Source organism: Phyllostomus hastatus, unplaced genomic scaffold (assembly GCF_019186645.2).
Source record: "Phyllostomus hastatus isolate PE091 unplaced genomic scaffold, TTU_PhHast_1.1 phas_scaffold_78, whole genome shotgun sequence".
In the NCBI taxonomy this organism is placed as follows: domain Eukaryota; kingdom Metazoa; phylum Chordata; class Mammalia; order Chiroptera; family Phyllostomidae; genus Phyllostomus; species Phyllostomus hastatus.
In genome coordinates this window covers 85,663,352-85,686,774 of record NW_025334041.1, presented here as the reverse complement: position 1 = coordinate 85,686,774, position 23,423 = coordinate 85,663,352, and the positions used below count along the sequence as shown (strand labels likewise).

General features: G+C 52.0%; 2 protein-coding genes across 2 annotated transcripts; one reads left to right on the top strand and one right to left on the bottom strand.

Annotated features, from left to right (window-relative positions):
- Positions 1-7,633: 7,633 nt before the first annotated feature.
- On the top strand, positions 7,634-15,637 carry TEX261 (testis expressed 261). The gene is made up of 6 exons (XM_045827518.1): positions 7,634-7,846; positions 8,774-8,853; positions 10,015-10,168; positions 11,809-11,876; positions 12,610-12,712; positions 12,899-15,637. The coding sequence occupies exons 1-6, from the start codon at positions 7,777-7,779 to the stop codon at positions 13,012-13,014; spliced, it is 591 nt and encodes a 196-aa protein (XP_045683474.1). The 5' UTR covers positions 7,634-7,776; the 3' UTR covers positions 13,015-15,637.
- Positions 15,638-16,296: 659 nt separating this feature from the next.
- ANKRD53 (ankyrin repeat domain 53) lies at positions 16,297-21,983 on the bottom strand. Its single transcript, XM_045827286.1, has 6 exons — positions 21,919-21,983; positions 21,459-21,588; positions 20,931-21,130; positions 19,492-19,656; positions 18,954-19,074; positions 16,297-17,001 (listed from the first exon to the last, which is right to left on the bottom strand). Exons 1-6 carry the CDS (start codon positions 21,981-21,983, stop codon positions 16,297-16,299), a joined length of 1,386 nt encoding a protein of 461 aa, XP_045683242.1.
- Between the last annotated feature and the right edge of the window lie 1,440 nt (positions 21,984-23,423).

The window sequence follows — 23,423 nt, the reverse complement described above, 5'->3', positions numbered from 1 at the left end:
ACAGAGAGTTTTATTTTGTTTTGGAAAAGCAGGACCCATTGCTGCTCTAAATAAGCAGAGGTTCTGTTAGGGAAAAAAAAGGAGAGTCGGCAGCAGCCCCTCAGCCTGCACGTGTTCATTCCCCTTTATTGTAAGCATCTGACTCCGACATGCGGGCACACAGGGGAGCTGGTGATTGTTGGGAACAGCCCTGCCTGGTTTCAGAAGCTGTAACCCTCTATGGCTAAGCTAAGTAAGTGACCTTTGGACCAGAAGCCACTAAGGAGACAAAGCTTATTTCCCTGGCAGGGGCACCGCTTCTGCTCCTTTTACTTCATCCATAACTGGCCCCAATGCCTGATCGGTTAGCCAATGATGGGTAAGATTCCCCAAGGGGGGAATGACCTAAGACAGGCACGATCATGGGAAGGCCCCAGGGAAGGACTTGGGGAGCTATAGCAAGAGGGGGTGATGGACCTTTGCCCCTTGGCTTTGACACAGCCTGAGTCCTCATTCTGTCTTCAAGAAGTCTCCTAATCTGTTGGCTGCCTTACTCCCCTTGCCTGACTTAAGCCTGAAACAATGACAGGACAGTGCAGTCCAGTGATGGAAAGGGCAGGTTCCCTAGGGTGATCAGGCCTAAGAAAGAACATGTAAAATCCTGTGAAACCTGCTTTGTTTAGAATGCTCTCAATTAAATGATAAAGGTCTAAGCAAGAAGTTTGTACCTCAAAGTTTTATAGCTCTTTAGCTATCTGACCATGACTCAAAATAGGACCTCAGAGTTCTTTGTTATCTATTATTTGATCCTTACTGCCTGACAATGATTAATGAGCTTTACTTGTATTCCTGTGCAAAATGAACCTAATAAAAGCCCATTGAGGAAAAGGCCCTTGGCCTTTCTCCTTGAGAGATTGGCCACCTTTCCTCCCCAAGCAGATCATGTCTTGGCAGACTTATTCTCATCTGTGGTGGCCAGGGGCGCCTTGTAGGCAGAGCCCCCCACAGGTGGTGCACATGCTGCTGGTAAAGTGGGAGGCGACAGGCAAAGGGACTGACAATGTTCTATGTGAGGAATGGCTGCAAGGAGAGGACTTTCAGGGAGAGAGAGAGAAAGAGAGAGAGAGAGAGAGAGAGAGAGAGTGTGTGTGTGTGTGTGAGAGAGAGAGAGAGAGAGAGAGAGCGAGCTGTGCAAGGGCTTCATGTGATATGCGCAAAGTCCCAACAGCTTCCCTTCCCCCACCTTGTTCTTTCCTGTCATTCCCCAGCCTCTCACCCTCTTCTCACCCTACTGCCCGCCCCCACCCCCAGGGTCCTCTCAGACCTGGCAGCTTAGCTGAAGACAATACTGAGGCAATTAATAGAGCCCTTTGAGGACTTGTCACTAGAAAGCTCTTTAACTCAGCCGCCTGAGTTGGGGCTCCAGGCATGTGACAGGGATGGGGGAGGGGAGCCAGGAACACCAGGGCAGCTGCTTGGGTGGGCAGCAGGGCATAGCAGAGAACCAGGGTCAGGGGCCTAGATTACGAGGACAAATAGATTATGTGGGTATAGCAGTGGTCATTGTTTTCATTGCAGTTTGTCTCTTACTAGAACTTCACTGTGGCTGATTTTCTGCAGAACTGAGACCTGAGAGGTAAGACACCAAACAGTAAACCTGCTGACTATATGGACCATCACAGGAAAATCCCCCCCTAGAATGTGGGCACCTTAGAGAGGGGACCTCATGTGGCATCACTGTCTGTGTTAGGGGTGGAGTGGGGTGGGAGGTAATGTGCCCTTAAATCTCCCTACCCCAGCACTTGCTTCTTTTGGAGCTGCGGAGCTGTCAGGGAAAGAGCTGCACAGGGGAGGAGGGGATGAAGAGAAAGGAGGGCCCTGGGTCTCCAGGCCTGTCCCTGCCTGTCTCTGACTTCACTGTCTCACACAGCAGCTGCCGGTTGCAGCCAGGCCAGGCAGAGCAGCAGAGGCCCGGATGCTGATTTGGGCCCTGTCTCCAGCTGTGTGTAATGTGTGTTTGTGTGCCCTTGGGGCTTCCCCTTCTGGCCCTCACTCTAAGACTGGCAGTGGGGTCCCCAATTATCTCTATAAATTGCTACAAGGCTCTGAACCTGCCCAGGCTTACAGTCGCTCCAGCTCCTCTGGTCACCACTAGAGGGCCACAGCCAACAGCCTGGCCCAGAGACCTCAGCCCTCTCTGGCGCTCTCCAGCCTTTTCATCCATACATCTCTGATCTTCCCAGCCCCTAGGGATGTACAGGCCCCCACCACATGGGCCACTGGGACCACAGAACCAACTAAATGTCTGTCCCTGGCCTTGGGCACAGTGAAGGTATAAGTCTGTGACCACAGGGCATGAGAAACTGACCAGAAGTGGCCAAAGCCAGACGCTGAGGTATACTCATTAGCTCCTGTAAGGATAAAGGTAGAGGGAGAGGAGGAAGAACTGGGAACCAAGCAGTCAGTCTACAGGGAGATAAAGCAGGGCTGGTCAAATGGCAGGCAGAATCACCCTGTTAGCAAAGGTAGGTGGATTTAAGAGACCAGAGGAAAGGAAACCCTGTGGCTCTGGAGCTGGACGTCCTAGATTCAAATCCTGGCTCCTCCAAGTACTAGTTGTGTGACCTTAGGCAAACCTGGGTTGTGGGTTCGATTTCTGACTGGGGGCAGGTACGAGAGGCAATCGATTGATGTTTCACACATCGCTGTTTCTCTCCCTCTCTGCCTTCCTTTCCCTCTCTCTAAATAAGTTAATTAAATAAAATAAAGAAAAAAGTTTGGAAAAAGAAATAAGTGTATGTAGCTACTAAAGTCTGTCAACATGCAAATCAACAGAACTTTGACTCTATAAACCCTTTTAATATTGAGTTCCTTGAATTGAGCTTGGGAGTCCTATTCCCTCTGATCTCTCCTATAAGGGAGGCAGGATTTGCCCCCTCTTTTGACCTCCTGCCTCAGTGTAGGTCCCAAAGAGCCTCCCTGACCCTGCCTTCCCTGCTGGGTGCATGGGGCAGATAAGAGCCAGGGCTTCTGAGTTGCCTCTCGGTAAATCATGGTGTGTTCCCTCCTGCCCCCGGTGGAAATGTGAGTCCTCAGCCTTGGTTCCCCAGGCCTGTTTTGGCTCTAAGGCTCTGGGGGAGTGAAAGTGCCTAGCCCTGGGACAGCAATCGTGGCTCAGTCATAGGTGAATGCACTTAACTTTTGGGGGGCTCAAGTCTTCTTTATCTATAATTCTAGGGAAGAGTGAGGAAATACTTTCTATTTTCCCCCTTCTCTGGGAGGATAATGTTTAGGAAAAAGTGGGGCCAACTAAGGTCTTAGTGTCCCTCCATTTACTGATGTTTTTGTGTCTCAAACACAAATTTCCCAGTAGAAAAGACGAGAGCATGAAGTTCTCCTATTGGGCTAAACAGCAGATTACCAGGTCACGTGACCCAGGGCTACAATTTATCTGTGAGGAACCACACAGTGGCTTTTATCGAAAAATGACTAAGTACCAGCATGAAATTTGAGGCATCCTGGCTGGTCCAGCATACTACAAACTTTTTCATTTTAAACTTAATTTATAAATAGGTCATACATTCACATATACTTACACAGTTTAATGTTTTATGGATGTAAAAAGAAATACAGTGGAAATGTTCTCTCTCACTCTTGAACTCCACCCCTTCTCTTCCTAGGAAGCAAATAAAATTACCATTTTCTAATGGATCCTTCCTAGATACTCCATATAAATACTTATGCAGCTTCTTTCTCCCCATGCATCTGCTTTTCTCGAAAGGAGATCCTCCCATACGGGTATACAAAGAACATCCTCAATTGTTTTCATGGCTCTGCTTTATAATGTACCACCACGTACTTATCCAGTTTCCCACTAATGGACATTTACATTGTTTTCAGTTTGTCCCAGTGCTATAATGAAGATTCTGTAAATCGGCACACAGTCATTTAAGGTGCCAACTGCTCTTACCCAAAGCCTTGGGACCCCTTAGAAATCAGAAGTTATAGAATTCAGAGAGACAAACTCAAGGACCCTGGAAAACTGGAAGGGAAAAATTTTCCATATTTATTTGCACTAACCTCTAAGTGAAATTCAACATTTCCTTCCATTATGCACGCAGGCAATAATTGCACAGGAGTTAGCAGGATGTGAGCTTCTCATCTTATAGGATAGAAGGTATTTTGGAATATTTACATTCATCCCTACTTTGTCATTGTGGTAGTAAAGGAAAACTATTTCTTTTTTTTAAGATTTTACTTATTTATTTTTAGAGAGGGAAGGGAGGGAGAAAGAGAGAGAGAGAAACATCAGTGTGCAGTTGCTGGGGGCCGTGGCCTGGAACCCAGGCATGTGCCCTGACTGGGAATCAAACCTGCGACACTTTGGTTCGCAGCCTGTGCTCAATCCACTAAGCTATGCCAGCCAGGGCAGAAAACTGTTTCTTTACTCGCAACATTTCTGACACCAAATGTATGCATTCCCCGCCCCCCCGCCACCTGCCAATACACCACCACGTCAAACAATTTTCCAACTCTCTGGAATGTTGGGAACCCCTCTGCTTGGTTTCAGGAGTTGTGACCTGCCCCCCACCCTTCCCCCTGCCCTAAGCTAAGGCTGAGTGAGAGACCTCCCGACCAGGAGACACTAAGGAGACAAGCTTATCTCCCTGGCAGGAGCGTTGCCTGCTCCTTGCCTGGCCCCCATTGCTTGGTCGGTTAGCCAATGACAGATAACATTCCTCAGAGGAGGATGGACCTAGCCAGGCACGATCACGTGGGAAGGCCCTCAGGGAAAGACTCAGGGGGCTGTGGAAAAGAGGGGGTGATCGACCCTCACCCCCCAGCTTTCACAAAGCCTGAGTCCTCATTCTGCCTGCGAGAAGTCTCAAACCTTTCGGCTGCCTTGTCTCCTTTGCCTGGCTCAAGCCTGTAACAATGACAAGGGGCAGTGCAGCCCTATGCTGGAAAGCGGTGGGATTCCCAGGGTAATCAGGCCTGAAACAAAAAGGATATGTAAAATCCTGTGAAACCTGCTTTGCTGAGGATGCTCTTAATTAGATTATGAAGGCCCGTGCAGGAAATGAATTTAGCTCCTTAAATTCTATAGATTTTTTTAGGTGATAAGACCCCAACTCAGTGTGAGCCCTTTGAACGTTATCTATCTGTTTGATCCTCACTGCTAGACAATGGTTAATAAGCTGTATCTGTGTTCCTACCTAATACTACCTAATAAAAAGCCTACTCAGGCAGCGGCTCGGGGTGCTCTTCCCTTGAGAGAGTGGCCTTGTTCTCCCTATTCCTCCACAGGACTCAGTAGTCCGTGTGTATTTCTCTCATCGAGCATTTGCAGCGGCCACAGATACTGCTGCACTAGACATCAAGTATCCGCCCCACTGGACACCAACTGGGAATCCTATAACTATATTCAATTTTGACAATAATTACCTGGAGGTAGCATCAGATTTCACAAGTTTTAAAGGTTCAGTCCCGTAAGACTGCCTTCACTCTACATGCCAGTTACAGTCCTGGGGCCCCAAGGTACCCATATTTCCGTGTGACTTGGCTACAAATTGGAGGTTCTCACACACCCCTTCAGGTTCAATAATTTGCTAGAATGGCTCACAACACTCAGAAACACTTACTCACATTTACCAGTTTATTAAAGGAGAAGATAAAGGATAAAGCTGAACAGCCAGGTGAAGAGATACACAGGGTGAGGTAAGGGAGGGCCCCGAGCATGGGAGCTTCTGTCCCCGTGGAGTCGGGGTGTGCCTCCCTCCCAGCATGTACATGCACTCACCAACCAAGGTCGCTGAACTGTTAGGGATTTATCTGGAGGCTACATGATACAGGATCATTCATTATTAACGCCATCTCCAGCCCCTTGTCCTTCCCTGGAGGATGGGAGATGGGATTGAAAGTTCCAAACTTCTAATCATGGCTTGGTCATTCTGGTGACCAGATACCATTTGGAAACTATCCAGGAGCCCACTAAGAGTCACTTCATTTGAACAAAAGATGCTCCTATCATCCAGGAAATTCCAAGGGTTTTAGGAGTGCTGCATAAGACACCCCTCTCTCACCTCCCTCACTGAGGAAATTACAAGGGTTTCAGAAGCTGTGTCAGGAATCAGGGTAGTTCCCTAGTTCTTATTTCTGTCACAGGTAGATAATGATTAATTTTCCATTAGATCTGGTTTATGTTATGCATTAATAAAGAAGCACATAGATTATTACACATTACACATTTAGTTTTTTAAAAAATATTTTGACATTTGTATTTCAATATAATTTGCTTTGTCTTATATATTTCTTAATACATAAAATTGTCATTTTAACACCCCAAGTGTACAGTTTAGTGGCACTAAGTACATTCACACTGTTGTGCAGCCGTCACCGCCATCCGTCTACAGAACCCTTCACCTTCCCAAGCTGAAACTCTGGACCCATTAGACACTGACTTCCTGCAGCTCTCCCCCAACCCCAGCCACCATTTTACTTTGTCTCTGTCTGATTGCTCTGGATACCTCAGATGGGTGGAATCATACAGCATGTTTGTGTCTGGCTTATTTCACTTAGCATAATGTCTTCAAGGTTCATCCATGTTGTAACAGGTGTCAGAATTTCATGTCTCTTTGAGGCTGAATAATAGTTCATTGTATTTACTCACCACATTTTGCTTATCTCTTTGTTAATGGACATTTGAGTTGTTTCCACCCTTTTGACTACTGTGAACAATACTATTATGAACATTGGTGTGCAAGTATCTCTTTGAGTCCCTTACAATACTCATTGGTATATACCCAGGAGGGGAACTGCTGGATCATATGGTAATTATATGTTTATTTTTTTCAGGAATATGTATTTACTGTTACGCATGAAAAGTATTCTGAGATGAGAAGCACACTAGACTCCCACTATACACACTGTATTTTTGCATGCTTGTTTCGGCCACTAGATGGGGGACTTCTTGACAAAGGGTTCTGGGCTCCTCATACACCTTCGGAAACACTCCCAGAGGCGTAGTAAATGCATTCGGTGCCTAATGGGAGCCCTGCACTGGGCGAGTTGTAGCCGATACGGAGGTGCAGATTGTACCTCAAAGGAACTCATCAGCCAGAGGGGGAGTTAGGCTTGAGGATGGTTGATCAAAGGCGCGGCAACTCCTGCCTCTGCGGCTTCCCAGACGTATATAACCTGAGCTACGGTAATCTTTCTTGGCTCCAGCTTCCCCATCCATGAAATGATCTACATCATCGAATCAATGTCCATCAAGAACATACCGCCTAATCTTTAGCACTGTGCCTGGTACATGTTAGGCACTCAACATTCTGTTCCTGTTATTTGCAGGGAAAGAGAAAGCCCTGTAGAAAACCTGCCTGGAGGCTTCTGGCTCGATGTTGTTGGGGAGAGGTCTGGAGGCCCTCTTCTGCCTTGCACACCTCTCCAGGTCGGCGCAGGATTACACAGGGAGGGACCCCTGTACTGGCGCCGCATCTTCGCCACTCTGCCTCCCTGGGGATGCAGTGCTCGGCGACCGTTCTCTCTGCGCAGCCCAGGTTTCCGCGAGCGCGGGCCTCAGGGGGCAGCAGCGGTTGGCCCTCCCAGCCGGCAGGGGGCGCCAGTCTACAGCCGACCCGGGCGGCGCTCGGGCAGGGCTCCTCTCCGCGGCGGCGCACGGCGGTCCGGCCATCGGTGGGGCGGGGACGCGGCAGCGGTGGCGGCCGCTCCGTGTCGCCGGAGCCCCAGCGCGCAGGCCCGTCCCGGCGGTCGGCTGCCGGGCGGGGCGAGGGCGCCATGTGGTTCATGTACGTGCTGAGCTGGCTGTCGCTCTTCATCCAGGTGTCCTTCATCACGCTGGCCGTCGGTGAGAGTGCGCGACCCCGGCCTGCGCGGGCTTCCACCTCCGCATCTTTGCTCACTGGGGGTCGCACCACGCGGGCGCCGGAGCGACCTGGAGACCCCTGTCCGGTGCTGCCGGCCTTCGCATACCCCGCTACCGTCTCTCTTGTTCTTGACCCTCCTGCTGATCCCAGCAGCCTAGCCTGATCGCGGGTCCTTCCAGGTGTCGCAAAGTCCCTCCCAGCAGTGCTGGGGAGTGGCTCTCAAGTTCTCCGCGCCCGCGCGCCGCCTACCGCTGCCGCGCTCACCCTCGGGGGGCCGGCTGCGCGGAACTTTTACCCGACAACTATCGCCGCCCTTTGGCCTGCGGCCCTTCCAACTTCTTACTCTGACGTTGACACGCTTCCCCCTTCCGGCTAGTTCCTACTGTGGATCTAAGCTCAGATCTCACCTCCTCCGGGAAGCCCTCCGTGTGCGGTTTGATGGTCCAGCCGTGCCCCTACTTTCTCTAAAATAGCACTTCTCAACTCTGGAATTGTCTGATTCCCCTTCCGCCTGTCCCCCTTACCTCACCGCCTCCACCCCCACCTGGGTCAGAGAAGGGACACTGGCTGTTTTTACTGTATTCTCAGCATTCAGTCCAGCACTTGGTCCATTTTAAGTGCCCAACAGATGTTTATTCAATAACTGAATGAAATTCCCATTTATGGGGTCAGAGATTAGCAGAGTGCTGAGGAGCCAGATGCAGGTTTCCACTTTTATGAAATCTCTTGCTTACTGCCCTAATGAAGTTTTACTTTCAGACTTTGGAGGGCAACACATGGTTTGTTCCTTGCCTTCTGGAGTCCATGAGGGGTGATGGAGAGCCAGCTGCGAAGAAAGGGATGACCATGATTGTGGAAGTGACCGAGGCTAATGTTCACTCTGCTTGCTCCTCTTATTGTGCCCCCAGCGGCGGGACTCTATTACCTGGCAGAACTGATAGAAGAATACACAGTGGCCACCAGCAGGATCATAAAATACATGATCTGGGTAAGTGACTGCTTCCCCAAGGGTTTACCCTCTTTTGTCCCGCCGCAAAAGAAAGAAGTGGGGAGAGTGTGGCATGGATGATGAGACCTCTTTCCCTGCTGTTCCCTGAAGGTACCACCCCTACCTCCCTGCCCTGCACTTTGTTCTCTGGGCCTGCTCTCCTGGGCACTGGTCTTTTTTCCCTCCTTCCCCAAGTGGCATTGCTTCACTGCTGACCCCATTCTTAGTTCCTTAAGGTGACAGCTGAGGGCACACTTTCTGTTGACAGGACCATGGCTTGCCTTTGCTTGGCTGTCTTCTACTGTCTCTAGTCCCTTGCTCTGCTCGCAGCATTTAGGAGTGAGAGGAACCTTAAGGACAGTTCTGATTCATTACCCTCTTTTGCATTGGATCAATTGACTTGTCCTAAGAGGGAGACACTTTCCCTGGCCCAGGCTCTGCCCTCCTCAGGTCTCGTAGAAAGCTTCTCTGTCTGAAGATACCATCCTTGCCATTGATGTCAAAGCCACAGGGGTGACTCCTGGTGGATGGATTTCTGCCAGCTGCAGGAAAGGCTGGGGGCAGGGTGGGAGCACACTTGGACAGGAGCCCAGCGCCTCTCAGGTCACTGCGTGTCAGCAGCCATTTCCACTCTGGGCTTGGCCTGAGGTTGGGAGTTAGTGCTGGAGACACGTGGCAGCTCTCAGCTCTGGGTTCAGAGGTTTAGCTAGTGGGTATTGGTACAGGAATTTGACCTTCATTTAAACAATTGTCATTGATTAAGCATTGACAACTGTAAGTTCTTCAGATCAGCACTTTCAAATGACAGGTATGATTTGTTATTGGGTTGTGTTACCAGTTCATTAGATCATGATCAGCATAAAAAATGGAATAGAAGAGACTAGAATTGAAATTTGAACTAGATCATATATATGTATGTGGGTGTTGGGGTCATGGTGTAAACTTTTTCTTATTGTGGGTTGCTGTCAAATACTTTGAGAGTGGCAGTAGGGATGCTACCCTTTGGGAGCTAAGAGACTAGGTGGGGAGATCAGACCTGTGACTGAAATGAGTGAGATTGAAGCATGAACTTAGCGTTGCCCCAAGTGGGCTGGGGGTTGATGAGTCCGGGAAGACTGCTTGGAAGAGGTTCCCTGCACTGTGTGCCTCTGGTTGTTTCAGTTCTCCACAGCTGTGCTGATTGGCCTCTACGTTTTTGAGCGCTTCCCTACCTGCATGATTGGCGTGGGCCTCTTCACCAACCTCGTCTACTTTGGCCTCCTCCAGACCTTCCCCTTCATCATGCTGACCTCGCCTAACTTCATCCTGTCGTGCGGTGAGAGGGGGCGGAGTTGAGGAGGCAGCTGAGGCAGTCGGATGTGCCCAGCTCAGTCCATGGCACTGAAGGGTTATGGAGAAAAGAGGCAAACCACTGAGGTCCTCCAGGAGGCCAGGCTGATGGGGAAGATGGGGTTCTCACGTTCTCACATGTGAGGAGACCAGAGCCCACCTTGGCCCAAGTGACTAGAATTTGGTGTGAGTGGGTGATGGGGGTGGGATACTCAGACAAGGAGGGCTTTCACAGAGAGGTAAGTATGAAGGTTTGGGGAGAGAGCAGAGGTGGGCTGGCTGGGTAGTCAGAGCCCATAAGAAACCACTTGTCCAGGAAAAGCTAAAGCCCTTCACTGGCAGGCAGGCAGCTCCCCATCCAGTCCTTCAGCCCAGCATCATGATTAATGCTAGGAGTCTATGGGACTGTGGGCCCCTGCAGACATCTGCCTTGGGGACTACGAATGTGTTTGGAGGACCCTGGCCTTCCTGCCTTTGCCTTGCCACCGTTCTGTGACCCTGGGGAGTCATTACTCCTCCCTGGGTCTTAGCCTGTCCATCTGTACAAGTACATTTAGGACACTCAGTTGGCACATAGTATATGTACTTAGAGATACTTATATTCGCAGAAAAGCATGGACGGTATTTGGTTACCAGGATTTCCTTTTTCTCCATTAGTCATTACTGGTCATCCTAGCCTTTGGTCAAGACACCAGATGGGATTGAAGGTTTCACGGAGCTACTTTTCTATTCCCGTGGGAGAACCTGGGAAGGGTATTATCCACAAGGAGGGTGCAGTATTAAAGCTAGACCTGGTCTCTGCATGCCTTAGTGTGATTTTGCCAAAGGATTTGTTTACCCACGTTTGGTGTGGGGATCCTTTCCCTGGAACCAGGCCCCTGATGCATCTTTTTAGGGAAGAGGCCACTGCACCCCAGTCTCCCCCAGTAGCAGGCTTCCCTCGCCTGCCCTTTAGATTCCTGAGACAGCTTTTCTGAAAGATTTTGCTGGCATAAGGCACCACTCTATCTTCCAGTATATGCTAGGGCCAGAGCGTGCTTGGGCATGGTAGAGCTGTGGTCTCAAAAGATATGGCAGCTGACTGTGAGGTGTATGTGATGGGTGTTCAGTTTGGGGGGTGCTCTGTTCTGGGACCTGCCTGTCACTTCCCCATGGGATCAGGTGGGGTGCCTGCCTTTGAGCAGCCTGTCCCCAGAATCTGCTCGCTTGCTCTTTCCCATAAATTCGACTATACACCAAGGAGATGCGGGGTCTGAAGCATGACTTCCTCCACCCACTTCCCATAGGAGAGCTCTCTCAGGACTCACTTCTGCTGGAAACCCAGTTGCTTCGGAGGATGTAATGCCGAAGTCTCTTTTTTACAGCATTCTAAGGGTTTTCTGACCTGCTTCTAATTTCACTCATAAAGGCCCTCCGCAATGGATAGGTGGGGGCTAACTCTCCCATTTTAACACAGGGAAACTGAGTCCTGGAGAGTGGTGCACTTGGCCCAAAGCCATACTCTGAGTCGGGTGTTAAGTTAGGGCTGAAACTCAGGGCTCCCAACTCCCAGGAGCCTCTTGAAGGTTGAAAGTCCAGCTTCATGTTAGTCCCCCTAAACTAACTGACTCTTCATTCCCTCAACAGGACTAGTGGTGGTGAATCATTACCTAGCATTTCAGTTTTTTGCAGAGGAATATTATCCCTTCTCAGAGGTAAGAAGTGTTCAGTACACCAAACTGTTGACAGGGACAGAAGGAACACAGGGGACTTGCATGATTGGCTTTGTAAACCCAACTGTGATTTGAAACTGAGTCCATATAGGGATAACACATTTTTTTAAAACTCAGTATAGGTATTTTCAGAAAGCAGTGTGGCTAAGGAGCAGGAGTCCCTTGGGCTAAGATGGGGAGGACACTGTTCTCCCCCAGTGAGTCCTCTGGGCCTCCCAGGACCCAGCCCGAGATCAGGAAGGGGCTGTGGAATGGCCTTGTCTGATGCAGACTTTGCAGGGCTCCCGGGTGGGCTGCAGCCCTGAGCCCCAGCTGCCCCCGCAGCTGGCCAAGGCCTTCTCCTCGCAGGGTTTGCCCACACCCTGCCACTCCAGCCCGTGCCCCGGGGGGAAAACAAGGTCACTTCTTTGGGGTGTGTGGGTCAGTCATGGTTTGGCCCTCCATTGTCTCCTTCTGTTCAGAGGAGTTTTGGTGTTGTCTTAGCAACCAAGATTTGGGGACTGTGGCCACAGTCGACTTCAGCCTCCACCTTTCCCCACTGTACTATCTCCATGTCTGAGGATGTCCTGTCTCTGCTTCCCAGGCCCCGGCCCCCTTCAGAGATGTGGGGTCTTCGGTGTACTCTTCACCACCTCTCTCACACACAAGGTGACCACGCCCAACCCACTCTTGGCACCTCCAGGGGCACCCTCTTCTCAGTCTCTCTTGTTGCCAGGTCCTGGCCTATTTCACTTTCTGTCTGTGGATAATCCCATTTGCGTTCTTTGTGTCACTGTCTGCGGGGGAGAACGTCCTGCCCTCTACCATGCAGCCAGGAGGTGAGAAGGGGTTGGCGAGGGGTCACGGGGGGGGGGGGGGGGGGGGGAGGACACGAGGAAGGCCTGAGTCAGCTGGGGGAGCCGGCTCCCAGCCCGGTGATGGAGGCCCTTGGGCTTCAGGTGGGGAGAGCTGTGCTCACTTTCAAACACACACACACACTCATCTCCCTACCTGTGTCTCCGCAGATGACGTGGTCTCCAATTACTTCACCAAAGGCAAACGGGGCAAACGCTTAGGGATCCTGGTTGTCTTCTCCTTCATCAAAGAGGCCATTCTACCCAGTCGTCAGAAGATATACTAACCCCTTTGGGGAGGGATGTGGGGGCAAGATCAGGAGAGTCGGGCCCCTGGGCCTCTATTACGTAGGGACTGTGAGCCTGGAAGGTACCTTCCCCCAGCCCTGGCCTGACTTCCTTCAGCTCTCCCTGAAGACCCCATCCCCACCTTCCTTGGGATGCTCAGCTTGGCTCAGATCTGACGCTGCTAGAGACTGTGACTTCAGAGGGCACCAGGGAGGGTGGCAGAGCCTGCTTAGCCAGAGGCTTCAGTCCACCTGGGCATTTGGAAGCTGAGCTCCCTGCGGCCCTCCCCACCCCTTCCATTCTGGGTCAGGAGGTGCAGGCTCAGTCGGGGCAGGCAGGGCAGGGGCCATGACGCTGGAGAGCAAACAGCGATAAGTTCTTTGGGCAGGTGGCCACAGGGCGGGGCCGTGGCTTGGCACTTCCAAGAGAAATAGTTTTTGTTGTTGAACTGTGATTTCTGTCCAAGTCTGATTCTTGTTTGAATAAAGATTCTAGGTGGCACTGTTGCCTTAATACCCTGAAAATTCATCTTCCTTTCTCACTGCTGCCCGTCTGCCCTGGACAGGCTCTTATGCTCTAGGGGCTCCTTTTCTGGGATGGGTCTTGCCTTCCTGGAAGGCCTGTTCCCATGGTCCTCATGAGCAGGGGGCAAAGGTGAAGGGCGGAGCCTGGGCAGGGGGTGGGGGTGGCAGGTGTAGGCAGCCTTTTTTATTCCCCTCTTTTTCCTTCTATCTCTTCTTTCCCCAAGGCTCCATGACTGTCAAGCTAGGGACAGAGAGGGGATAGTTTGGGACTTGGTTAGATTTTCAGATCAACATCTACAATACCTTATTTATTTTATAAGTCTTCCTCTGGAGAAAAGGCGTGGTTTCTGACAGAATTCTCTGTCAGGATCAAGACGACACAAAGTAAAACTTGGCTTCCGGGCAACCTGGGCTATAGCCTATTTTTAAAAAATGGGACTTGTAGGAGGATCCATTTGTCACTCTGAGAGCACACAGGGCTGGCCTTTTCTCTGTGCTCGGCTCCTGGGGAGATGACCCCAGGCTTCTAAGAAGGCTAGGTCCCAGGCACAGACCAGCACTTGTCAACCTTGCACTCCAACTACAGTGCCTTGCAGACACCCAGCAGTGCACATCAGAATGGAGTCTGCACGAGAGCCGTTCCTGGCCATGTCTTATATCTCAAGGTGAGGGTGGCGGGTGCGGAGGTGGACTGCACACATGTACCTTTAAGCCCCTGGGAAGACTCCTGTGCTTGAAAATGCTCCCTCCACATCCTGCCTCAAGTCCCACTGTAACCCTGCATTTCTTTGGCTTTAACACTTCCTGTTATAACAAAACCAACCTTACTCTTTTCCTGGGAGGAGCAGCACATTTTGGTCTTCTCCCAGTGGGAGTGAGATTGCCAGGCCCTTTTATCCTATGCAGACAAGTGGGGGACAAGGTAGAGGGCACTGGGGGCCAACATCATCCTCACTTATGGGCCAGCAGCTGGTCTTGCTGCCAGTTGCTGTTGATGTCTTTGTCCCTCATCAGACGTGGCTTTGCCCCCTGCATCCCCTCCACTGCCCATGCTCTCCTGGGGGTGCCAGTGGCCTTTTTGTGCTAAATACACTGAGCCCTTTCCATATCTTACTGGGTCTCCACAGCATCTGCCAGAGCTGGTTACCCCCAGCTTCTTGAATCGCACTTCTGCGGCTTGTTCTCTTCCTACCTCTGTGGCTTCTCCACTTGCCCCATGCACAGTGGGGTTTCTCAGGGTCCTGTTGTGGGCTCCCAAGAGGAGCCCATCCACGCTGATGGCTTTGACTCTTTGCCAAGGAAATGAGAGCTGACCTCCAGCCCCAACATCCCTCCTGGGCTTGTGAATCACGGTTTGCTGCCTTTGGCTGCACAGACAGCTTGCATGGCCCAGACGGCACTTGCTGTCCTCTCCTAACCTGCGTCTTTTGGGTACCTGCTGTGGTTCCAAGACCACTCAGGAGCCAGACCAGAAATCTATTCTCCTTTTGCCACCCCTCCCCCATCCAACTTCTAGGAACTGTCAGGTTTGCCTTCTTAACATCTCAGAGCCACTCCCACTGCCATCAGCTTTCACCGGGTTATTGTGATAGCCTCCTGCTTCTCTGTCCTGCAGCCAGAGCTGTCTTTCTAAAATGCATAGTTGATCAAGCCACTTCCTGGCCTACAACCTTCCATGGCTCCCCACTACCTTCAGGACAAAATCCAGACCCCTTAGCATGGTTTTGAGACTCCTGGTATCCTGCTTCCTCTTCCTGCCTGCTTCTCTTGTCCTCATCGCTTGCCACCTTGCACTGAGTCCCAGCCTCCTATATCCAGAGATGCCACTCTGATTCCTCTTTCTTCTGTTCACCTGGGCATCTTCTGCATTCATTGTTAAGACTTCACTTTGTCCAAGGAGCTCTGATGGTCCCCTCCCCGTCCCTACTCCAGCCTACCACACAGATCACTCTGGGTGTGCTTGCCTGTGTGTTGGTCTGTCTCCTCACCAGCCTGTAAGCTCCTTGAGGGCAGGGACTGTCCCTCAATTTTTGTACCAACAGTGCCTGGCTTGGTGTCTGGCACTTAAAAAGCATTTAATAAAGGTTTGTTTAATGAATGATGTGTAGTGATTTGTACAGCAGATAGCAGGGGACGTGGGCTAGCTTCCTGGGGGAAGTCCACATGCTATCACGGTCTCCAGTTGAAGCCATAGGTCCTCCCTACCTGCCCCCAGCAGTGCCACCTGTGCCTTCCTGACCTGCAGGAAGCATGGCAGCATTCCCCAGAGGCGGGGAAGCCCATGGAAGGGCGATACATTAGTTGCCTCCACCCCATTCTGGATCTGGAGGTGAAGCATGAGGCTTAGGGCCTGCAGTAGGGCTTAGTCTGAACAAGAGGCAGGATTTCCCAGTGGTTCCTCATCCTGAAAGCCTGTCCTTGGTGGGCCATTTATGGGCAATGGGAGCAAAGGGTTACTTTCCCAAGTGTTACTTTCACAATGCTAGGGCCTGGGATAGAGACTGACCCCTCTACTCTGAGCTTTGGGCTCCCGTCCTAATTTGAACCTCTCGGGGACGGTGTCCCAAAGATTTCTTTATGGAGAGAAGAGGGACCTGGGATCTGGGCTTTTGTTGGTGGGCAGGGGCTCTGGTCTTGGAATTTGGAAATAGGAAGCTTATGGGCGCTCTTCCCCTTGTTCCCTGTCTGCAACATGAATGGCCACACCTCAGTCTGCACTGGCCTGCCTCAGGTCAAGGAGAGGCTACCAATACGAGTTTATGAGAGGGGTTCGGGGGAGGGCACAATGGGGAGCCCCTCATGAGCTCGCACTGCTGCCAGGAAGGCTTCGTCAAATGTCTCACGCAGGTTCATGGCCAGTGTGTCGGTCCAGAAGGTGCTGTCACCCAAGTACCGCTTCCGGGTCACATCCCTCATGCTGACGGGGTGGAAGCCCTGGGGCACCTTCATCCTGCACGGCTGCACTTGAGGGTACAGCTCTCGGACTATCACCTCCAAAGGCAGCCGAGGCACAGGTGCCACCTGCTTGCCAGCCACCGTGCACAACCGCGCACCACCGTGCCCGTCAGACCTGACCTCGAGGAACCTGCGGAAGTCGTGCTCCGGGCTGGGGTCTGGGTGCACACCCAGGCGGATGCCCTGAGGGAAGCTGATCTGGGTTGTGGGGGATGTGACAGGGTTGTTGCTAATATCCCACAGCTTGGGCCGCCTGACTATGGGCTTCTTGTAGACGGGTGTGGGCGTCACCGAATTCTGTGGCTCGGGCTGTGGAATCTGTTGCAGGCGCATCTCCAAGGAGGGGTGGAATCTCTTGGGAGGTTTGGGGGTCTTGGAGAGGGGGATGGTCCAGCGTGGGGCCTGTGGCTCTTGCTCAGTGTTGTGGACCAGAGATTGGTCTCGGGGCAGTAGCTTGCGGTGGAGCCACTTCTTGAAATCAGCTTCTCTCAGAATTTGGTGTTCTTTCTGCAACATCAGAGGGCACAACACAGGTGAGCAAGGCTGTTGCCTCTGTACTTCTGCACAGAGACCCTGTGGCTGTAGCCCTTGTACATCTCAGGTGTGACTGATCAGGTACTGTCCCACCCCAGGGATCCTGACTCTGATGGGAGAATTCCTTGCCCTGTAAGAGCCCTTGTCTGGTGGGGAGACAACTATTACCCAGAGGGAGCCCCTGAGCTGTTGGGGCAGACAGAGCCTCTCCCATAGGGGACCTCCAATTTTATGGATACCCAGCCTCCACTCTGGGTGAAGTCTTCAACTTGAGGAGGCAGACGCAATCCCTGCCCTACACAGAAACTTGAGTCTTAAGCGGGGAACCCATTGATAGTGGAGACATGTTCTGCCCCAAGAGACGGGGTCTACATCCGTGACCCTGGAAGGAGAAGCAGAAAGGCTTGGGAGGCCTGGAGCAGGGTGGAGCTAATCTGGGCAGGCTTCTTGGAGCAGTTCCGTAGGGAGAGACAGGGGCTAGCTCTCCAGGCTGAGTGATGATAACTTGGTCTAGCCATCTGTTCTTGCCTCTGTACAGTTGGACCTTCAACATGTCACGAACTGTCCCCTCCTTACACCCGTCTCAGTGTCTCACCTCCCGGGCTGTTGCTAAGCCATCAGGTGGTTTGGAGATTGACCCAGCTCTGGTGGTAGGCTCTGATTAGGCTAAGCCTCTCATAATAATCCCATCAGCCTTGCCCCAGACCTAGGTCAATCAGCACATGGCTTTCCTTTACCTCTAGGAATTGGAACAAGAGTGGACCCATGACCTGAGGCCAATAAGAGATGAGGGTAGGTCTGCAAGGGGCTTCTGGGAAAGTTTCGAGCTACAGGAACAGATGGGCTTTGCCTCCTCTGGACAAATACAGGGTGGGGCAAAGGCAGACTTACAGTTATACGTGTGCAAAACCATTTATTCTTATAGTATTATTGTATTATCCCCCACACAGACAACTCTAAGCCTACTCGTGGCCCACCCTGTGCGTAACTGGGGGCTGGGTGGCACTGACAAATGATACTCCCAGGGCTAGGAAACTGGGGAGAGGCGCAGCTGGGACAGAGCTGGAGTCCTAGATCTGCCAGTCCCAAAGCTGCCCCCACTGCTGGACCCCCTTAGGGTTCCCAGCATCTTTCTGGGTTTTCTGGTTCTCGCATCCTATGTAATTGTACCTGCTTAAAATCCTCTAATGACTCCCTTCTTCCCCAGCCAAGGTCTGTCATTGATCTGGCCCCCTGCCAAGTCTCTTAGCTTGTCAAACTCGAGCTCACATTGGACCCCCTGGCTGCACTGACTTGGTACTTCTGGGCCTACACCCCACTTCCCCATTCCCCTGGGCCTCAGCATGGGGCTGCCTGCTCACTTGGGCTGGTCAGCCCTCCCCTACTTCTTCATATGGCCAACTGCTGCTCATCTTTAAAGACTCCTCATCAGCATTATCCCTCTGTCACCCCCTGGACCCCCTTCTCTCTGGGGGCCCAGGGGATGACACAGGGATATAACCTACCTCCCCTACTAAACTCAAAGCTCCTTGAGTGAGAGGACCACCTCTCATTGGTCTTTGGAACCTCAGGGTCTAGCAGGTGCCTAGCAGAGAGCATGTGCTCATTGTCTGCTGGCAGGATGGCCCTAACCAGTGTGCTTCCCAACAAAGCAGGACCTGGGTCTCAGTGGAGATGCTCCTCCTCACCAGAAGGAGGCACTGCGCTGGGAGGGACTTGCTAATTTAAGCTGCACTTGCTTTCTAACACAAGACTTTTGACTTAAAGGAGTGGCTTCTAGGGTTAGACTTTTAGCCAGAGGAGGGAAAGAGGGAGGCTCTTTCTGGATGGGACCGCTTCTAGCCACTCTCTGACCACACGTGTCAGTCCACTCACGTGCCTGGATGAGCTGCTGATGCCCATGCCCCGGCAGCCCTGCCCCTTACTTGATGCTCACTCAGGTAGTCCTGTTCCATGAGGGCCAGCTGGCCTTTGAGCTTCTTCAGTTTCCCCATTTCACAGGCAAAGTCCTTCTTGTCCCGTTTCCACATGGCATCCTTCAAGAACCTGGTGCCAAGGTGAGGGTGTGTCATCCCCCAGGCACTGGGCTTCCACCTGGGAAGACTGGCTGCTGCTGAGGGGCTACCAGAGATGAGATGAGTGAGGTGGCCCACCCCCAGCTCCCCAAAGCCCCTCTGGCTAACTACTCCCGGTGAGGTGAGGGAGGAGAGTGTCTGGTAGTCTGGTCACTGCCCTCCTGATGAGGAGCTGGGGGCAGGAGGGCAGTGCTAAACCCAGAGGTGTGAGACCTGTGGAAAGCCCCCGGGAATAGTATCCTGGGAATGGGCCAACTCCGTAGACGTAGCAGCTAGGCAGTGGTTTTCCAGACCCTCCTCTGAAGGGCTCTGCTTTGGGAGAGGGCCCTAGGGGCAGGGCTGGGAGAGGGAAGGGGTGGCAGGCTGGAGGTGGTTCTCACACTCTCACCGAGCGCAGACACGGTGGTTCCGTATTTTGCAGTAGTCGATGGGTTTGCAGCCCATGGCATCTTGGGCATGGACATTGGCGCCCTTCGTCACCAGGACCTTCACACAGCTCAGCAGGCCCTCCCGGGCTGCCAGGTGCAGGGGTGTGGAGCCGTTGCATGTCTGACTGCGAAGGTCCTCCAGGGGAAGAGGTGGTAAGGAAGGATGAAGGGCATTTACTTATCAGGTAGGTGGGCACCAGCTTCCAGGCCTGCTCTGCCACCAGCCCCAGAGTGACCCCGGCATACCCCTTCTCTGTCCCTCCGTTTCCTCAACTGTAGGAGGGAGGTCAGGACTATATGAGCAGTCCCCATCTGGTGATGGGGTGTGGGGCAGTGAAGAGCTGCTGGAAGAAGAGCTGGTTGGCCGGAACTCAGAGACCACTAACCTCATCCTCATCCAACAGCCAGTCCCCCTGCCCCTCCCCCGTGCCTGATCCCGCCCCACAAGCCTGTGTGCCCGGGTTCCTGCCTCCTCTCCACCTCATGCTCTGACCTCGCCCCGCTCTTTCCCAACACAGTGTTTCCTTTGCACATGGTGTTCCCTGTGCCTGGGACCCTTTCTTCTGGTCTTTGCATGGCGGGCTAACCATCTTCAAGTTGTATTTTAAATGTTACCACCTGAGAGGCGACTGCCCCCTCCAAAATAGATCCTTTCCATGTCCCACCCCGCCACCCTGTTTATTCCCTTCTTAACTGTTTACCATACTCTGTCATTGTATTCATGTACTGTGCTAATTTACCATCTGCTCCTGAACTAGGGGGTCAGCTTCATGGGCAGGGACCATTTCTGTGTGTTCACTGCTGTGTCCCTCACCTCTGGCATAATGCCTAGCACATAGTACATGCTGGGTAAACGGAGTGAACGCAGCCCCCTACGTGCCATCCACGCCCTCCCCACGCATTTTCTCAATTGTCACAATAGTCCGTGCGGTAGGCACTGACGTCCTCCCACATTTCAGTTGAAAACACTGAAGCAGTTAAGTAGTTCTCAAACTTTGCTGCAAATCAGAAATGAGTGCAGACCTTTTGAGATTTCCAAAGCCCAGGCCACACCCCAGACTAGTTAATTACAACCTCTGCATCAGGCTTTTTGAAGCTCCCCAAGTGATTCAAAACATACTGAAGAGCTGGAGGCTTCCAAATGAGTGACTTGCCTGAGGTCTCGACCTGTGCTAACAGATGGCAAAGCTGGGACATGAACTAGATCCCATTTATTAACTAGTACACCATGTGGCAGTTCTCCCAGGGCCCAATTTCTTAACTAGTGCACCATGTGGGCTCTCAGACTGCTTCATATGGGACCCAGTTCTTGTTACCCCACAGTCCCTCAGCCTATCCTGGAAGTGGGCTCCTATCTGCCCAGCCTCCAAGCCACTCTCCTGGGGCAGGCAGGACTCACGTGTTGAGGGCCGCCCCATGCTTAAGCAGATAGTAGATGCAGGGGAGGACCATGGTCTTGTTTTCCTTGCGGATGACAAGGTGCAGTGGTGTCTGGCCATTGTTGGTGGGCAGGTCCACAGGAAACTTGTACTCCTCTATCAAGACCTGCAGGCATTCAAGCTTGCCGCTTTGGGCTGCAAAGTGGATGGCAGTGAACCCCTGTGGGGGCCAGAGGAGGGCAGGAGGACGCTGAGCAGGATCAAGGCCCCAGGTCCAAAACCTGCCATAGGTAGCAGTTCCTTGGGGTTCCTCTTCCCTTAGATCCCCCCAGGAGTCACTCATATCCCTTTCCCACTCCTGTATGTGCTCACTCTTCCTTGATACCCCCAAATGCCCCCCCGCCCCACGGAGGGGAGGTGAATTAGGACGATGTGCTCAGACAAGGACACCTCTGGATGCTCTTTGTTAGGTGAACACTAATGTGAGGAACTCTTGGTGGGTGGGAGGGGAGGGCCTCGGTCCTTGGACCTGCGCTCCAAGGCCTTACCTTGTTATCTGTGGGGATTTCCCCACCGTCCTGATTCAGGCAGAACCGCAACCATTCCAGGTTGCCCAAGGCAGCTGCGAACAACTCGGAATAGTTCCCCACATCCCTCTGGTCCCACTCACCGACCAGGCTAGCGGCAGCGCGGGGGTGGGGGAGGAAAGGAGGGTGATTGGAGGAAGCAATGGCAGATCCCGGTCCCGCGTGGGCAAGGCCATCACTTAAGCAGGAGGCATTTACACAGGCTGGGCCAGCGCTGATCGGCGGCGGGGCGAGGAGGAAGCGGCCGTCCTTGCGCACCATCCCCGAGGGCCCCAAGCCCCTTTTGGGAGGTCAGCAGGGGCCCCTACCCAGCTCTCCTGGTTCCTCAACTGTCCTCACCCACCCCTCCAGGCCCTGCTCTTCCAGGGAGGCGCTGGGCAGGTTCCCACGCTGCAGCGGGGCCACCTATTCCCTGGCTCACCTGGGTTGTTTGGACTGAGAGTTTCTCCAGGTGAGCTGCAAGGAGACTCTCTGAGCCGGCTTCATAGAGGCACGTGTTGATGGCGGAGGCTGTGAGCTTACTGAGAGGCATCGCTGTGCCCCCAAGGTCTGGCCCGCCAGCAACGACTCGCGTTGGGGGCGGGGTGGGGGCGAGGCTAGCGCCTCCCAGGCCGCCCGGAGCCAGTCCGGCAACCGAGCCTGGGCGCCTATGAGAGACCTGGCTTCTGCCAGCCCTGCCAGCCCAGCTTCCCCGGGCCCATACTCCTGCAAACTCAGCATCAAACGCACACAGCAGACTGGAAGACTGTAGCTTTTTTTTCTTCCTGATTATAAAATTAGTAAGTTTTGATTGTAGAAAACCAGAAAAGGGTGAGGAAAGCAAAACCACAATCCCGCCAGCCAAGAAATCAGTCTATATGTTGCATATCGTACAGACAGTTGGTACCTCTTTTCACTTTGCGTTATATTATGAGCTAACTTCCGTCGACATTACGCATCACAAAGGCACGTTGTGACGCGACCCTAGCCCCACATCAGAACAGCTGTGCTGTCATTTCACACGCGCTGCAGAACGCAAAATGGCACCTCTGTAGTTGTTTCCTTAGCACGGATTCTCAAAAGTAGAATTACTAAGTGAAGGGGAATGAACATTTTTTATATGTTGATCTGTTTCCCAACTGCCCTCCAACGAGGTTGCGTATTCACTTACACACCCACTTGCAGCGAAGCAGCGCTCGGCCTCCACAGTATGGCAAGTTATGGTGGACAAGTTAGTGGCTTCTGAGACTCAGTTTGTGGGTCAGCAAAACGGGGATAATCGTACCTGCCTCACAAGGAGGGAAGGAACGCAAGCAATGGGAGGAGGCTAGCTGAGTAATTTGCTCTTCTTAGAAGGAACTGCCGACCATCACTAGTACTAGGTGCTATGATTTTAAGTAAGTGCTTGCTACTTTGGGAGTGGTAGTGGTGCTCTAATTTGACTCTTTGCTTCCCAGCAAGGCTTAAACATTTGGTTATCAGTGTTTTTCTCTTCTGGGAATTGTTTGTTTATTCACATTGTTATTTGAGGGTCTTAATATGTCTCTTATTGATTCATAAAACTTATTAACATAGTAATCATTTATATATTTTTGTGGTCAATATTTCCTCAGTTTACCTTTTAACTTTTTACAATATACAGTAGTCAAACAATCAGTGTTGCTTGAATTAGTGTTGCTGCCGAACAATTTCTATTCTCACCCCTTCTCAATTAAAAATGGGCAAAGTGCCCTGGCTGGTGTAGCTCAGTGGATTGAGCTCAGGCTGCGAACCAAAGTGTCGCAGGTTTGATTCCCAGTCAGGGCACATGCCTGGCCCCCAGCAACCACACATTGATGTTTCTCTCTCTCTCTATCTCCCTCCCTTCCCTCTCTAAAAATAAATAAATAAAATCTTAAAAAAAAATGGGCAAAGAACCTGAATAGACGTTTCTCCAAAGGAGGTATA

Coding starts and splice junctions, on each gene's coding strand:
- TEX261 (XM_045827518.1), top strand. CDS start 7,777: ATGTGGTTCATGTACGTGCTGAGCTGGCTGTCGCTCTTCATCCAGGTG. Junction 7,847..8,773: donor CTTCATCACGCTGGCCGTCG/GTGAGAGTGCGC, acceptor TTGTGCCCCCAG/CGGCGGGACTCTATTACCTG. Junction 10,169..11,808: donor TAACTTCATCCTGTCGTGCG/GTGAGAGGGGGC, acceptor TTCCCTCAACAG/GACTAGTGGTGGTGAATCAT.
- ANKRD53 (XM_045827286.1), bottom strand. CDS start 21,983: ATGAAGCCGGCTCAGAGAGTCTCCTTGCAGCTCACCTGGAGAAACTCT. Junction 21,589..21,918: donor TCTCAGTCCAAACAACCCAG/GTGAGCCAGGGA, acceptor CGCTGCCGCTAG/CCTGGTCGGTGAGTGGGACC. Junction 21,131..21,458: donor AAATCCCCACAGATAACAAG/GTAAGGCCTTGG, acceptor TGGCCCCCACAG/GGGTTCACTGCCATCCACTT.